A 16,737-nucleotide genomic window follows, 5' to 3' on the forward strand; every position below is an offset into this window, starting at 1 on the left:
ATGCACATGCACACACACCCAATCCACTAACCTAAAGTAAATAATTGAACTACATAAAAATTGGAAACTTCTCAGTCAGGCATGGTGGCTCATGCCTGTAATCCCAGCACTGTGGGAGTCTGAGGCAAGTAGCTTAGGAGTTGGAGACCAGCCTGGGCCACATGTCAAAACCTCGCCTCTACAAAAGATACAAAAGTTAGACAGGCCTCTTGGCCTGTGCATATAGCCCCGGCTATTTGGGAGGCTGAGGGGGAGGATCTCTTGAGCCTGAGAGGTCATGGCTGTAGTGAGTCCTGATGGCACCACTGCACTCTGGCCTAGGTGACAAAGCGAGACCCTGTCTTAAAAAAAAAAAAAAAAATTCTAATCAAACACCATTAAGAGTGAAAAGGCAAGCCACAGCGTGTGTTCATATCCCTAATATATAAAGAAATTCCAAGAATCAATAAGAAAAAAGGCGGACAACTCCATAAGGAAAAAAATGAGCCAAGGACTCGAAAGAACACAAAGGAAGCTATCAGAATGGGCACCATACACATGAGAAAGTTCTCAGCTTCATTAGTTATTAGAGAAAAGCAAAGCAGTAGTGCAATACCACCACACACCCATCAGAATAGCTAAAGTTATAGACTTAAAATGCAAACAAGGCTGAAGCTGGAAGCCATGAAAACCCTTACACACCGCTGGAGTGTGTATATTATTTCAGCCTCTTAGTATAACTGTTGGGCATTACTTATTGATGATAGATATCATACCCTATGTCCCAGCAATTCCACTCCAGGAAAAACTCATGCAAATGTGCATCAGATCCACGTACCAGAAAATTCATAGCAGCATTACTCAGAATCGCCCTAAACAGAAAACAACTTTGATGTCCATCAACAGCAGAATAAGTAATTTATGGTATAATATATACAATGGAACTCTCTTCAGCAGCGAAAGCAAACAAACCATCTCTGTAGGCAACCTGGATGGACTCCAGACATAATATAGACTCAAAGAAACTAGGCCAAAAAAAGCATACTGCATGATTCTATTTATATCAAAAGCAAGCAAAACGAATCTGTAGTGTTGAGTTCGCGGTTGCCTTTGGGAAAGAGGAAGGCTTTCAGAATAGTGGTTTTTTGGATCTCGGTGTCGGCTAAGCAGTTGTGTTCACTCTGGTCATTAATCACGCTGTAAATTCATCATATGCACACTTTTCTGTATATCATACTTCATATGAATATTCAGAAGTCTAAAGGCCACAAGCTTAACCGCAAACCCTACCATGCCCTAGGCCAGGTTGGACTTGCGGAGCTGTGGGGTTGTCCCGGCGACCTGCCCCAGGCGGGCCACCTAGCCCGGGATCTCTCACTGTAACCCGGAGCCAAGGCCCAGGCCCAGGACGGGTACCTGAACTCCTGGACCCTTCACTGAACCCCACGGGTCCCCACGCCGGCTGGTGGAGGGAGAGCAGTCACTGCTTCCCGTCCCACCTCAAGGTGCGCTAATGCATGAAAAAGTTCCCCTCGGATGTTTCCACATTCGCCTTAACTTTTAAACACCAACGTCTGGAATCATAGGTTCTCCAGACTCCAAACACACCCCAGGAAAGAACCCAGAACCAGACACAGCCCCTGCGCGCCCGGCAAGACTTCCGGCAAGAACGACCCCGAAGGCGTGGCTCTTCGATTGCTTCGGCCTGGCGGGCGAGCTGCGCGCGCACTCGGCGGCTGCGATTGGTGCTGCCTGGCGGTGGGGCGCGGGGCACGCTGGGACGTCTCGCTGGCGGGAGGCCACGGGCTTTCCACGGCGCGAGGAGACGGGAGGCAGCAGGATGGTCAAGCTGACGGCGGAGCTGATCGAGCAGGCGGCGCAGTACACCAACGCGGTGCGCGACCGGGAGCTGGACCTCCGAGGTGAGTCCGAGGGCGTGGGCGGCCAGCCCCCGGGCGGCACCGCGTCGCCTTATTATCCGCGCTCTGCCGCGTGCACCGAAGGCCGGAGCTTGGCCCGCGGGCCGGTTGTCTGGGCTCCGACCGGGCTGCGCAGGGAACGCGGGGCCTGATTCTTGCCGTTGTTGCCAAATGAGCATCCCGTTAGGCTCTTGGAGCCTTCTCTTACCGCCGTGCCTCTTGACAGGCACGAGTGACTTCATTACTTCCTGGTGCATACTCGTGGGGCTCTATTAGGCCTTGCTTGGCTGTTTCGCAGTTGGCTCTGTTTGAGGGCCCGGAAGAGCGGCTCGTTAATGTTTGTAACGCTAGTGCAGGGCGAGTGATTGGTTCTTAATACTTGCCGCCAGACGATATTTTGAGCGTAGATGGGATATGTGTTCGTTGTTCCTAATGTGAGGGAGTAAACCAAGTCCCCGAACAACAGCGATTGTTTCCCCCAGTATTTTCTACTTAGTAGCTTTGTCTGGCGTTTCCCCTTTATGAAGACGTTTTAAAAATTGAACTGTGTGACCCAGGTTTGCACCGCCCTGTGCTGTGTGTAAGTTGTGGAAGCGCTCGCAATTATTCAGATTCCTGTACTATTTCAACCTTAGCAAGACTTGGTAAGATATTGGGAGGGCAGCTAGCTAGTTGGCATTTCAGGAGACGACTTTAAAAAGGATGTGAAGAGCAACTTCTCTGGGGATAAGACCATGCAGCCGTAGCCTGAGATTTGTTCCCACGGGGACCTATGGCTTTGGAGCAGCATCGCTGCGGGATCTGCTTAGATTTCTTGCTGACCTTTGGGAAATCCCGTTGTGGTGTGTTGTGTGTTGTGTTCTGCTTAGATTTCTTGCTGACCTTTGGGAAATCCCGTTGTGTTGTGTTGTGTTGTGTTGTGTTGTGTTGTGTTGTGATGTGATGGAGTCTCGCTCTTTCACCCTAGCTGGCGTGCAGTGGTGTGGTCTCGCCTCACTGCAACCTCCACCTCCCCGGTTCAAGTGATTCCTGTGCCTCAAGCCTCCCGAGTTGTTGGGATTACAGGCGTGAGCCACCACGCCTGGCTGATTTTTGTATTTTTAGTAGAGACGGGGTTTCGCCATGTTGGTCAGGCTAGTCTCGAATTCCTGACCTCAGGTGATCCGCCTCCGCCGGCCTCCCAGAGTGCTGGGATTAAGACGTGAACCACTGCGCTCGGCCCCCAGTATTTTTATTTTGTTGAAATTAAGTTTGTTAGAGAAAGGTTCAGTTCAAGAGCAACTCACCACTTTTTTTTTTTTTTTTTTTTTTTTTTTTTTGAGACGGAGTTTCGCTGTTGTTGCCCAGGCTAGAGTGCAATGGCGCGATGTCAGCTCACTGCAACCTCTGCCTCCCGGGTTCAAGCGATTCTCCTGCCTCAACCTCCCGAGTAGCTGGGATTACAGGCCTGCGCCATCACGCCCGGCTAATTTTGTATTTTTAGTAAAGACAGGGTTTCTCCATGTTGGTCAGGGTGGTCTCGAACTCCCGACCTCAGGTGATCCGTCCGCCGCGGTCTCCCAAAGTGCTGGGATTACAGGCTTGAGCCATTGCGCCCGGCCCAACTCACCACTTTTGATGATCTCTGCCATTTCTCTTTATGGAGTACGTGCAATATTGAGAATACGTATTTTGATGCAATACGTGTAGTATAGCTCTGAATTGTGCCCTTTAACTTTGGGTGAATTCTTTTTTAGTAGACCTTGCTTCTTCAGAATATTTCTTTTCTTATAGTGCCTAACACAGTAATTATGCTCAAATTGGACAAATTAACATTTGAGTGTTCACAGGTTTATTACTCTATGTAAACCATTGAGTTCTTCAACTCTAAATTGTAGCTGGGGGAGGGGAGGGAGAACTGTCATATCTTGAGGCTGTTCTGATGGGTTCTAAGAATCTGGCCCGTGGAGATGCAAGAGTGGAGAACTGTTATCCACAATGTTTGAACGCTGTTTGGGCACTGAGACTAAGCAGCTCAAAGTGTAAATTCCTGTTGTGCGGATTCCGCTTAACTAGCCCAAATGACTTAGAACAGTGTGAGGCACCTTGTAAATGTTCTTATAAATGTTAGCTACCTATATCACCCATTATTATTGTTCTTGTCCTTGTTGTCATTAGATTGTAAGCTTCATGGCACTGGGTACTTGAGACTCGTTCAGCATTTTCTCTCTAGTATCTTGTACAGTGGCAAGGCATGTATGACATGGCATAGGTGCTAGGTAATGCTTCCTGAATAAATCAAAGCCTGGAATCAGATACTATGAAATACTGCTAATGTTTTAAGGGGCTGTTTAGTTATATTAATACCTCTTGTGTGTTTTTTTTCCTCCATTTTACAGGGTATAAAATTCCTGTCATTGAAAATCTAGGTGCTACATTAGACCAGTTTGATGCTATTGATTTTTCTGACAATGAGATCAGGAAACTGGATGGTTTTCCTTTGTTGAGAAGACTGAAAACATTGTTAGTGAACAACAACAGAATATGGTAAGTGCCTATAGGGGAAAGTAATTTTTTCCCCCTAGGGTAAATGTTGCAGTGTTCCCTGAAGAAGTTGTAGCACGTACTACCGGTTAAACCTACATGGTTTTTTTAATTTAATTTTTATATTTTTAAAAAATATTTTTTCCATAATGGAAGCCACGTTCAATACATGTTTTTTCTTAAAATGAGAAATGAACTTCACTTTTCCTATAGAGATCTAGAGATTAACCTGGCTTTAGTCTAGTCTTGTGTCTGTTCAGAAATCATGTATTTTTATTTTCATGGTAAGTTTCTAATTAAGAGCATGTTGCTTTGTATACAGTTTGACTTCTAGAACAATTATCAAAGGGGTCATAGTAAAAGCATATATAAAGGTAACAATTATACTTTTGACTGAGAGTCTCTATTTTTTCTTTTAACTGCAACTGATTTCTAGACTGTTACTTATTGAAATTGAGATCTTTTTTGACCCTGTCTTCATCAGCTCTGTGTAAACTTTATTGGAAAAAAAGCACTTGGTGTGTAGATAATGTCTTTAAAGGTACTGGATAGTGAGTGGGATTTCCTTCAGATAGAAATATATCTCATAGGTTAACCATTCCCCTATAGTATAGTTGTTGTGTCTTGTACCTGAGCTGTGAATGCAGAATTATTTGTATTTCTGCACTGCCTGCACAAAAAAATCATGAAGTGAGTTAAGTAATTTGTGCCACCCAGGAGTTGCACCTTTTCTCAGGTTCCACTAGACAGTGTGACAGTAGAATTAGCCCCAGGCAGTGTCCCATAGGCAGGGGTTCTAAAATCCCACTTCTGTCGCTGATGCTGTGGCTTCAGAAAAGGGTTCTTTTTGCTTTGTTTCCTCTTTGTCAGGGTGTTGGAAGAAGGATCTGTAAGTGTCTCTCTGAGATCCTCTGAGCAAGGAGGTAATTAAAATTGTGAGCTTATTTAATTTTCACTTTTACTAAGACTCTTTTTATTTTAGCCGTATAGGTGAGGGACTTGATCAGGCTCTGCCCTGTCTGACAGAACTCATTCTCACCAATAATAGTCTCGTGGAACTGGTAAGTTGCACAGAAGGAAAATGTATTTGGTGGGTGGGATTAAAGGTACTATGTGCTTCCTACAGAAAATTTACAAAATCTAGAAAATCTCATAGAAAATGATCTCAGTATCCGCTTGTCTTTTTCTTAATTCAGGATCTGGGCCTTTTGGGTTCTGCAGCTGTATGTTGCAAATATTTTCCTACTCTTACTTGCACTTTGACTTAGGATATCCTGTTAGAGAAGTTCCTAATTTAGGTGCAGTCCAATGTATCAATCTTTTTCTTTATTGTAGCCCTTTTGATGTTTAAGCTTCCTCTATTCCAGAGTTGTAAACTGCTATGTTGTTTTCTAGAATTGCAGTGTCCAATACAGTACCAGTAACTACAGGTGGCTACTTATAAATAAGATGTGGTAGAACTATAAAATACACACTGGATTTCAAAGACTTAAGTGCAAAAAAAAAAAAAAGTAAACTATCTCAGTAATTTTATATCGATGTTGAAATGGTAATGTTTTGGTAATAGGTTAAATGGCATATTATTAAAATTAGTTTCACCTATTTATTTTAACATGGCTACTAGAAAATTTTAGATTACATATCTGATGTGCATTAAATCTTGTTGAACAGTTCTAGTATAAAAACCTTGTTTTACTCTTCACATTAGATGAACAGTCCACTTGGAACTGTTTCTATGCTTTTTAAATTTCTGCTCTGTGTATCCAATTTTTAACATAATTGAAATACTGTATATTGTTTTGTAACCTAAATTATTCACTTAAACACTGGATGCTTAAATTTATATTGTAGGCCAGGTGCCATAGCTCATGCCTGTAATCCAAGCACTTTGGGAGGCCAAGGTGGGAGGATCATTTGAGCCCAGGAGTTCTAGACCAGCCTGGGCAACATAGTGAGACCTCGTCTCTCTCTATAAGTAATTTAAAAAAAAAAAAAAAAAGACCAGGCACAGTGGCTCATGCCTGTAATCCCAGCACTTTGGGAGGCCGAGGCAGGCGGATCACAAGGTGAGGAGTTCGAGACCAGCCTGGGCAATGTGGTGAAACCCTGTCTCTACTAAAAATACAAAAATTAGCCGGGTGTGGTGGTGGGCACCTGTAATCCCAGCTTCTCGGGAGGCTGAGACAGGAGAACTGCTTGAACCCAGGGGGCAGAGGTTGCAGTGAGCCAAGATCATGCCACTGCACTCCAGCCTAGGCGAAGAGTGAGACTCCATCTCAAAAAAAAAAAAACAACCCAGATGTGGTAGCGTGCATCTGTGGTCCCAAGTATTTCAGAGGCTGAAGTGGGAGGATCACTTAAGCCCTAGCAGTCAGTGGAGGCTGCAGTGAGCCATGATCATGCCTCTGCACTCCAGTCTGGGCAATAGTGTGAGACCCCATTTCAAAAAAAAATCGCATAACTTAATTTTGTGACCTAACCTTCCTCCCATATTTTCCTGATTGTTGAGAATGAACTGTGTTCCTTTCCTTGTGGACGAGGTCCATAACATCCTTCAGATTCTCAAGGAGATGCTTGACTACAAATGTAAGAAAGCACTGGTCCATGGCCATGTCCTTTCTAAAGTGTGTGAAATATTCAACCAGAAATACGTATTTATAGGCAATGTGTCTCATGATAGGTGTTGTTAGAGAAATTATAGTTGTATTTAAAGCTCTTTGCAAAAATGAAGACCATTGGGCTTATCAGTTACTGAGAGAGGTATGTTAGAATCTCACAGCATGGTAGTGGATTTGACTATCCCTGAAGTTCTGTCAATTTTAGTTTTGTATATTTTTGAAGTTGCCTTATTTGATACATGCAAATTTTGAATTACTCATATCTTTCTGGTGAACAGAACCTTTTTATTATGTTGTGACCCTCTGTCTCTATTAATGCTGTTTACTTTTGGGTTTCTTTTACCTGATATACTAAAACAATCTTTCTTTTGGTTAGTTATATGCATGATAAATCTTTTTCCATCCAAAATTTACTTTCGACTTTTCTGTACTTCTTGTCTTTTAGATTTATCTGTTGAAAACTGTATGGTTGGAATTTTTTTTTTTTTTTTTTTTTTTTTTTTGAGACGGAGTGGCTGGAGCGCAGTGGTGAGATCTCAGCTTACTGCAACCTCTGCCTCCCGGGTTCAAGAGATTCTCCTGCTGCCTCAGCCTCCCAAGTAGCTGGGATTACAGGTGGGCACCATCACATCTGGCTAATTTTTGTATTTTTTTTTTTTTTTTTAGTAGAGACAGAGTTTCACCATGTTGGTCAGGCTGGTCTTGAACTCCTGACCTTGTGATCCACCCACCTCGGCCTCCCAGAGTGCTGGGATTATAGGCGTGAGCCACCGCGCCTGGCTCTGATTAGAATTTTTTACAATCCAGTCTGAAAGCTCTTTTAAGTGAATTATTTATATTTAGTCTGTTTACATTTAATGTAATTACTGATGTGTTCCAGTTTGTCTTTTCTCTGTTCTGGGGCTTTCTGTTTGTACCATCCATTTTTCAATCCTTTTTCTCTCCTTTATTGTACATGCTCTCCTTCTGTCATTCCATTTTTGCTTCTAATGGTTTAGAAATTACTTACTCTCTTTCAGTCTTGAGTTAGCATCCTAGAAATTAAAACATACATATTTATAAAAGTTTAAAATTAAATGTTAAGATCACTATACTGTGACCTTCAACATTTAATTTTAAACTTTGACACCTTTACCCTCCTAAACAATACAGTACAGTGACCTTCAACATTTCAGCACCCTTCAGCTTGTTACATATTTATTCTTGAAACCCATCACTACATCACCATTATGTTTTACACTATGTATGTAACAAATGTTACCACTTTGTTCTTTATTCCTTTTTGGATCATCTTCAGTGGGGGTAAAACAGTATCAAGCTCTAGAGCTCCCTCTGGTGGTTTTTGTGACTTATTTGAAGATGCCAGCTTGCTTTTTGAGAATTTCTGGCTCTGCTCTCCCTGTTTTTATCTGTATTTTTTTCTCATTGTGACTCTTGCACACACACACACCCCTCCCCCGCCATCTACCCAATTTGCGTCTGTTCCAGAAGTTTCTCTTCAGGGCAGGGCCGTGTTGGGACATGATTTCTAATAAGAGTGAGGCCCACGGCCGGGCCTGGTGGTTCACACCTGTAATCCCAGCACTTTGGGAGGCCAAGGCGGGCAGATCACCAGGTCAGGAGATCGAGACCATCCTGGCTAACATGGTGAAATCCCCTTGTCAGACCTCTGAGCCCAAGCCAAGCCATTGCATCCCCTGTGACTTGCACATAGACACCCAGATGGCCTGAAGTAACTGAAGAATCAGTGCAAAAGAAGTGCAAATGCCCTGCCCCGCCTTAACTGATGACATTCCACCACAAAAGAAGTGAAAATGGCTGGTCCTTGCCTTAAGCGATGACATTATCTTGTGAAATTCCTTTTCCTGCCTCATCCTGGCTCAAAAAGCTCCCCCACTGAGCACCTTGTGACCCCTACTCCTGCCCGCCAGAAACAACCCCCCTTTGACTGTAATTTTCCTTTACCTACCCAAACCCTATAAAACGGCCCCACCCTTATCTCCCTCCGCTGACTGTCTTTTCAGACTCAGCCTGCCTGCACCCAGGTGATTAAAAAGCTTTATTGCTCACACAAAGCCTGTTTGGTGGTCTCTTCATGCATGACACCCGTCTCTACTAAAAATACAAAACAAAATTAGCCGGGCGTGGTGGCAGGCTCCTGTAGTCCCAGCTACTCAGGGGGCTGAGGCAGGAGAATGGTGTGAACCTGGGAGGCAGAGCTTGCAGTGAGCCGAGATTGTGCCACTGCACTCCAGCCTGGGCGATAGACCAAGACTCCGTCTCACAAAAAAGAAAAGAAAGAAATTATTTAAACATTTGTGATGTGCTAGTATTGGGCTTGGTGCTAGAGAGTAAAAGTTAAGTAAATAAATAAAAGACAACTTGCTTCAAAAGCACTCTCCCTTTCCAAATCTCAAAATAGCATGTAGTATTCGTGTTCTTACCTGTGGCCATTACTTTACAGGGTGATCTGGACCCTCTGGCATCTCTCAAATCACTGACTTACCTAAGGTATGGGAATTACATATTGTGACAAAATGAATGAAGTCCTTTAAAATAACATTACTTTTACCAGCCTTGACCTTAATGTAATCAGTTAATTAAAAGTGCCTTTTACAAAGAAATATTGAATATATTTCCTTAATGGTAAATTGTTACAATGTTGAAATGTGAAGAATTGTGAATGTTCCCTTGATTTATAGGTTCCTTAGACTATTCAAACAGACCTTTTGAGTGCTGTGCCATGAACAAGTTTGCCATTGTGTTACTTTTTTTCTTGTAGTATTCTAAGAAATCCGGTAACCAATAAGAAGCATTACAGATTGTATGTGATTTATAAAGTTCCGCAAGTCAGAGTACTGGATTTCCAGAAAGTGAAACTAAAAGTAAGTCGTAATCTGTTGCTTGTGAGTCATTATAGAGTTGTGTGTTTTTCTTTATATTTTTATCACTGATTATTAAAATTGTCTAAATAAGTAAATTTTACCATTAGTTTGTAATGAAAGTGGGGGGGAAATGTTACGTCAAATTTTTTTCTAATAGCAGAGTTTATGATAGAACTTTAAGTTAAAGCTCTTTTATGTAATGCTGGCCATTCCAAAGTTTGCAAAATGTTGAGGCCACAGTGAACACTCTGGATTGTCTGCTTAGATACATTCCTAGTGGAGAACTTAATGTAACCCACTTTTGTGCAGCTCTGTTTGTTAGGAAGGTTTTTCCCTTTATTAGGAGTTCATTATTTTATTATTTATATAATTGCCTTCTTAGTTCCCTGGGATCCCCTCCTTGGAACTAGGAGAGTGAACTTTCTTCAGGGAGCTTTACCAAAGAAAGAAGACCACTGTGTCTTCTCTTAATTTGAAATTGGCTTTTTGGTATTTTCACCAGCCTGGAGTATTGTAGGAGAGTTCGCTTCCATGTCTTCTGAGGAATGCATCTAAATGCATGTGGTATTCCTATTTCCATTAACTCTGTGTGTGGTGTCGCTGTAGGAGCGTCAGGAAGCAGAGAAAATGTTCAAGGGCAAACGGGGTGCACAGCTTGCAAAGGATATTGCCAGGAGAAGCAAAACGTAAGACACGGATATCCAACTTAACTCTACTTCACCTTCAGAAACATGATCTGATCTGTCTGGCAGTTCGTCTCCTACAAAATTAACCAAAAACTCTGACATATTAATGTGGTATTAAATTTGAGTGCTTATAGTCCATGTACATCAATGGTCCATACATCACAAGAAATTTCTACCAGGTTAGCAGAGCAAATATTTCAGTAGTCAGTCTCAATGTGATACCATGTACATCCTATTTTCCATATAGAAAGATGAACTGGATGGTGTTTCTGAAGGAGAGAGTTCTTGTATCAGTTTGTTAACAAAGATAAGATACTACACTGGTTGAATTACTTTCAAAAGCTTTTGAAAGTAAAAGAGAAGCAACTTCTGTTGGTCTAGGTTTAACAGTTATGTTCTTCCCCCTCTTAAGTTTTAATCCAGGTGCTGGTTTGCCAACTGACAAAAAGAAAGGTGGGCCATCTCCAGGGGATGTAGAAGCAATCAAGGTAATCATGTGTTAGGCTTCTTGACTGGAACGAGCTAAGATGGGTTCAGAACACAAAGTTGGATAATAAACATGTTCTGAACATTGCAGATTTTTTTTTCCCACAGTTATTAGCATATAACAATATTTCTGTTTAAGGAAAAACTAGCATAAAGTTATTATTTGATCAGACTTAAAATTACACAAGCTGATTAATGTGGAGGCAGCTTTGTCTTTCTCATTTTCCAGGGTGCATTTATCACTTTGAACAGTTAGTTACCTTGGTATGCTGTCTCAGTGTTTGCCTTAATTTTTACTTTCTAAGATTTGCTGTCTGGCAAATCCTTTTGGCTGATCAGTAGGGACCCTAGTTTTATAATATTGCCTCCTTAAATTATTCAGTAACTTAATTCCAAATAGTTACTTCACTTAACTATGATTTTAGGACATGTGGAGTGATTATTTACTCTTTTATAAGAAGGCCTGCATCTCTTCACCAATTTTAGAAATTTGTGTTTTGGCTTCTAGTTTTATTTTTGTGGGCCAATAACATTCTTCCCCCAACACCGAAGTGTTTAATATTCCAAATGGAGAAGTTGCTGTGAATTTCTGTAGGTGATTGATACTTAGTTTTCTGGGTAGTTGATACTTGATTGAAGTTAATCATCCATCTCCATTGCCGTCTGTCCTCCAGAATGCTATAGCAAATGCTTCAACTCTGGCTGAAGTGGAGAGGCTGAAGGGGTTGCTGCAGTCTGGTCAGATCCCTGGCAGAGAACGCAGATCGGGTGAGCAAATGGTGTTCTTTGTACGTTCAAATTAATGTTACACTCAAAGTGTAACTCTCACAACCATTTAGATGCCATGACTCCAGAATGCTAGAATAGTGCCTCCTTACGTCAAATCTAATATATGAAATCTCTTTAAATGCTCTTTGAAGATAAAGTATTTGATGGGCTGGGCGCGGTGGCTCACCCCTGTAATCCCAACACTTTGGTAGGCTGAGGCAGGCAGATCACCTGAGGTCAGGAGTTCGAGACCAGCCTGACCAACATGGAGAAACCCCGTCTCTACTAAAAATACAAAATTAGCCGGGTGTGGTGGTGCATGCCTGTAATCCCAGCTACTCGGAAGGCTGAGGCAGGAGAATAGCTTGAACCCGGGAGTTGGAGGTTGGTGAGCCAAGATCACACCGTTGCATTCCAGCCTGAGCAACGAGCGAAACGCCATCCCAAAAAAAAAAAAAAAAAAAAAAGTAATTCATAAAGAAAGTTAAGTCATAGCACTGGGGAGGGTTTTATGTTAAAGTTGAAGCTAGCATTACTTCAGCAATGGAGTGAACTGAACACTAGAGATAGCCATGTGGACTTTCACCTGTATATATTTGTGTGTGTGCATAATAGCTCAGTAGTTAGGAACACAGGCTCTAGAGCCAAGCAGTCCGAGGCCCAAATCTTAGCTTCACCAGCTCTGCCTTTGGACAGCTTTCTTCAAGTCTTTCCTCATCTTTAAATCTGAGACAATAATAGTACCAAACCTCAAAAGGTTGCCGAGAGGCTAAGAAACTGAAGTTAGCACAGGGCTCAACATTAGCAAGTTTTTGATAAGTGGTAACTGTTCTAACATTTGAATGCCTACTTTATGCCAGGCAGCATGTGGGGCACTAGGGATATAAAATAAAGAAAAACTGAAATACATCTTACAAGTTTTCATATGAATGTAACTGGGGACCTCTACTTAGAGCTGTCTTGGGGAAAGTTTCCTAGGGAAATAATGTTTCAGCTGGGAGTTAAAAATGAAAAATTTTTTTTTTTTCTTTTTGAGACGGAGTTTCGCTCTTTTTGCCCAGGCTGGAGTGCAATGGCGTGATCTCGGCTCACTCTAACCTCCGCCTTCCAGATTCAAGCGATTCTCCGACCTCATCCTCCCAAGTAGCTGGGATTACAGGCGCCTACTACTGTGCCCGGCTAATTTTTTTTATTTTTAGTAGAGACAGGGTTTCACCATGTTGGCCAGGATGGTCTCGATCTCTTGACCCTGTGATCCGCCCGCCTCGGCCTCCCAAAGTGCTGGGATTACAGGCGTGAGCCACCGTGCCTGGCCAAAAAGACATTTTTTAAGACCAGTAATTCTCTACTGTATGGTTTGTGGGCTTCTGGGAGTCTAAGGTGAAGACTGTTTTGTTGTTGTTGTTGTTGTTGTTTTGAGATGGAGTCTTGCTCTGTCGCCCAGGCTGTAGTGCAGTGGTGCGATCTCACCTTACTGCAGGAATGGGTTCACACAATTCTCCTGCCTCAGCCTCCCAAGTAGCTGGGACTACAGGCGCCTGCCACCACGCCCGGCTAATTTTTTGTATTCTTTTTTTTTTTTAGTAGAGACAAGGTTTTACCATGTTAGCCAGGATGGTCTCGATCTCCTGACCTTATGATCCACCCACCTTGGCCTCACAAAGTGCTAGGATTACAGGCGTGAGCCACCATGCGTGGCCGAAGACTGTTTTTATCTAATAACACCAAGGTGTTATTTGCTTTTGTGTGAACATTTGCACTGATGGAGCAATAGTGGGTAGAACTGCTGGCACAGTAGGAGTCAAGGCAGCAGCCTAAATAATAGTTGTTATATTCTTCCCTATTCTGCACTCCCAATAGAGTGCATACCAGTTTCACTTAAGAGTGTCCTGGATGCAGCAGTAAAGATCATTAAATCTCACTCCTCGAGCACACATCTCTTTGATATTCTGGGTGACAGAAAGGGGATGCACATGTCTGCATACTTGAGTTAGGTGGTTATCTCCATGCACTAGTGCAGTCGTTTCAGTTGAGAGGCAGCTACTTGTCTTCTCAAACATGATGAAGTGAGCCTGTCACTTCAAGGAAAACAATTGAAAATTCAAGATTTGAAGCAAAAATTAAAATTTAGAAAACTTGTGTCCACTGCCATAACCTTCCCAGTACCTCAAGACTTTTCTGGGGAACTCAATAGTAATGTTAATGCATGTGAATTAATGGGTGTGACATTTTTGATGTTGTGTAATTACATGGCTCAACGTTTGAAAGATCTGCAAAAGTCGGTGAACCACTGTTTTCCAAATGATACAAAATCATGTATGGGTAAAAGATTTGTTCAGAGTACAAGATAAACCAAGTAAGAGTATGAAAAGTTCATTGATAAGGTTTCAGACTTTTATACTGCCATCTAACCTTTAGGAAGCTACCATTTGTCAAGTTTTACCATGGTATCTAAAAAGAACATCCATCATTATCTGCATAGGCCATTAAAATCTTCCTCCCTTTTCTAACTATATGCCTGTGTGGCCAGATTTTCTGCATGCCCTCAATCAAAATACCATATTGCAATGGATGGAATGGTGAAACCAATACAAGAATTCAGCTGACTGATGTTAAGTGAGACATTATTGAGTAATTTTCCCAAACAATTGAAGGAGTTACAACTTTTTTTCCTCTGGAATACATTGACCAAAATATCTGCCATAAATTGTTGAACGAATGTAACATTTTTTGGTAATTGTTGCCATATTTCCATAATTTAGAGACAATAAAGTCATTGAACTGTTGCCAGTATTTGGCATGTAGTAGGTGCCCAAATGTTTTTGAGTATTTCTGGTTTTTTTGCCTATAGTAGTGCCATGAAAAGCACATGAGTATAGACTTTACCTTCACCAAAAATGAATTATCATCAACTACAATGGGAGGCAACAATTTTGAAACCTTTGTGACCCCTTTCCTTGAAATTGACCATCCCTTCCAGTACCTGCCAAAGACAGACTAGACTGTCCCTGGACGATAAGTTCCTCAAAGGCAGGGGCTGCTTTTGATCTTTCTGTACCTACTTCAGTGCCTAACAAACAGTGGCCACAGAACGAACACTCACATGCTAAGGGAATAGAGTCTCTAAAATTGATACTACTTTACTACTTTTGCTTGTGTGGTTTTCTTTAGGGCCCACTGATGATGGTGAAGAAGAGATGGAAGAAGACACAGTCACAAACGGGTCCTGAGCAGTGACGCAGATGTATAATAATAGACCCTTTTGGAACAAGTCTTGCTTTTCGAACATGGTATAATAGCCTTGTTTGTGTTAGCAAAGTGAAATCTATCAGCATTGTTGAAATGCTTAAGACTGCTGCTGATAATTTTGTAATATAAGTTTTGAAATCTAAATGTCAATTTTCTACAAATTATAAAAATAAACTCCACTCACTGTGCTGCCAAGTTGTGTGTCATCACGGTGCATTTGCAGTGAGATCTAAGGACATGTTTAAATTGGAAACGCAGGAGGGCAGCATTTTCTCAGTAGGTTTCCTGGGCTGGATTAGAGTCTAGCTTCTGCAGTGTCATGACACATGCCAGAAAGGCCACCTTTTCTACTCCCACATAGCCCTTCTGTTAATGCAGACTTACCTCTCGCTCCGGCTTCTGATATGACAACTGAAATGATTCAATTTTTGAAATTGGTGTGTCCCACCAAGCCTGGCTACGTTTTTTGTCCCCCGCCCCCCCGGCTGGTCTCCAACTCTGGCTTCAGGTGATCCTCCCACCTTGGCCTTCCAAAGTGCTGGGAGTACAGGCCTAAACCACCTACCCAGCCTCTAGTTTTATATATGTACATAGTTAACAACATAAAGGTCATATGGAGAGTCTACAAGAACATTTGTTGTTGAAAGGGGCGTAAGTTACTCATATTTGAAAAACACTACTGTTTGATTGCCATCTCTCTGATCTCCCTTAGCCATGATAGTCTTAATCCCATCTTGTTGCATATACTTTTGTGAAAACCTTGGCACTTCATCAGTTAGCTATTGCTGCAATAATGCTGTATAACAATCCACCACAAAACTCAGGGGTTTTAATCAGCAACACTATTCTATAGTTGACTCTGCTTATCACTGTAGGTCTGGATTAACTGGGGTGGCTTGGTTTCTTTACAGGTCTCGATGAGCCAGCTCACCCGGCAAAGGCACAAGAAGTAAACACTAGGAGCTTCTTAAGGCCTATGTATACTCAAAACTGACACACTTATTTCTGCCCACTTACTATTAACCAAAGCAAGCCACCTCGCCAAGTACAGAGTCAAAGGATGATGGGGAAATACACTCCTTTCACCTTGCCATAGCAAAGATATGGCTGTGAGAAGGAATGAGAAATTAGGGCCAATCATTTAGCCTACGACAGTCAGTGACAGGTGACAGTCCTGGTTACTGTCCACCTTTGTCCTCTTTCTGCAAATAATACCTGAGCAATTACATTGAGCAAAGTGTTTGTTGAAATACCTTTCCTGTTCTAGACAAGCCAAGCCAGGTAAGGTTATAACACCTGATCACCTGATTAAAGGGATAAAGGTAACAAATGCCTGGCTAGGATGAGTAACTTCTATCAATAGGACCATAAGATCAATGTGCTAGGAACTGAAACAAAAGCCCATCATCCATGCATTCAAATAATTTAATATCTATTAGATTTTAGTGGAATATATGCATTATATGTACATACATATACAACACTAGTTCACAATAGTTTACAAGGATACTTTGGTTTTCTATATGCTTAGAATGTGCATTATTTTCATGAGTTAATACTGGTTTCCGTTTTATGTTGCAAAGTCCTGAGTGAAAAGGATTGTTGCCTTTTTCAAATGATAGAA

The 16,737-nt window shown here is 42.0% G+C and overlaps 1 protein-coding gene across 1 annotated transcript; it reads left to right on the forward strand.

Moving 5' to 3' along the window:
- The first annotated feature begins 1,720 nt into the window (after positions 1–1,720).
- Positions 1,721–15,308, forward strand: SNRPA1 (small nuclear ribonucleoprotein polypeptide A'). Its single transcript, XM_050799220.1, has 9 exons — positions 1,721–1,901; positions 4,277–4,424; positions 5,404–5,482; positions 9,504–9,550; positions 9,822–9,924; positions 10,531–10,610; positions 11,023–11,098; positions 11,771–11,864; positions 15,036–15,308. The coding sequence occupies exons 1-9, from the start codon at positions 1,820–1,822 to the stop codon at positions 15,092–15,094; spliced, it is 768 nt and encodes a 255-aa protein (XP_050655177.1). The 5' UTR covers positions 1,721–1,819; the 3' UTR covers positions 15,095–15,308.
- Positions 15,309–16,737: the final 1,429 nt, after the last annotated feature.

Source organism: Macaca thibetana, chromosome 7 (genome assembly GCF_024542745.1).
Source record: "Macaca thibetana thibetana isolate TM-01 chromosome 7, ASM2454274v1, whole genome shotgun sequence".
Classification (NCBI taxonomy): domain Eukaryota; kingdom Metazoa; phylum Chordata; class Mammalia; order Primates; family Cercopithecidae; genus Macaca; species Macaca thibetana.

Excerpts from the sequence above, each read along its gene's own strand:
- SNRPA1 (XM_050799220.1), top strand. The coding sequence starts at position 1,820 with ATGGTCAAGCTGACGGCGGAGCTGATCGAGCAGGCGGCGCAGTACACC. Across the intron at positions 9,551-9,821 it reads AAATCACTGACTTACCTAAG|TATTCTAAGAAATCCGGTAA; the intron begins GTATGGGAATTA and ends TTTTTCTTGTAG. Across the intron at positions 10,611-11,022 it reads ATTGCCAGGAGAAGCAAAAC|TTTTAATCCAGGTGCTGGTT; the intron begins GTAAGACACGGA and ends CCCCCTCTTAAG.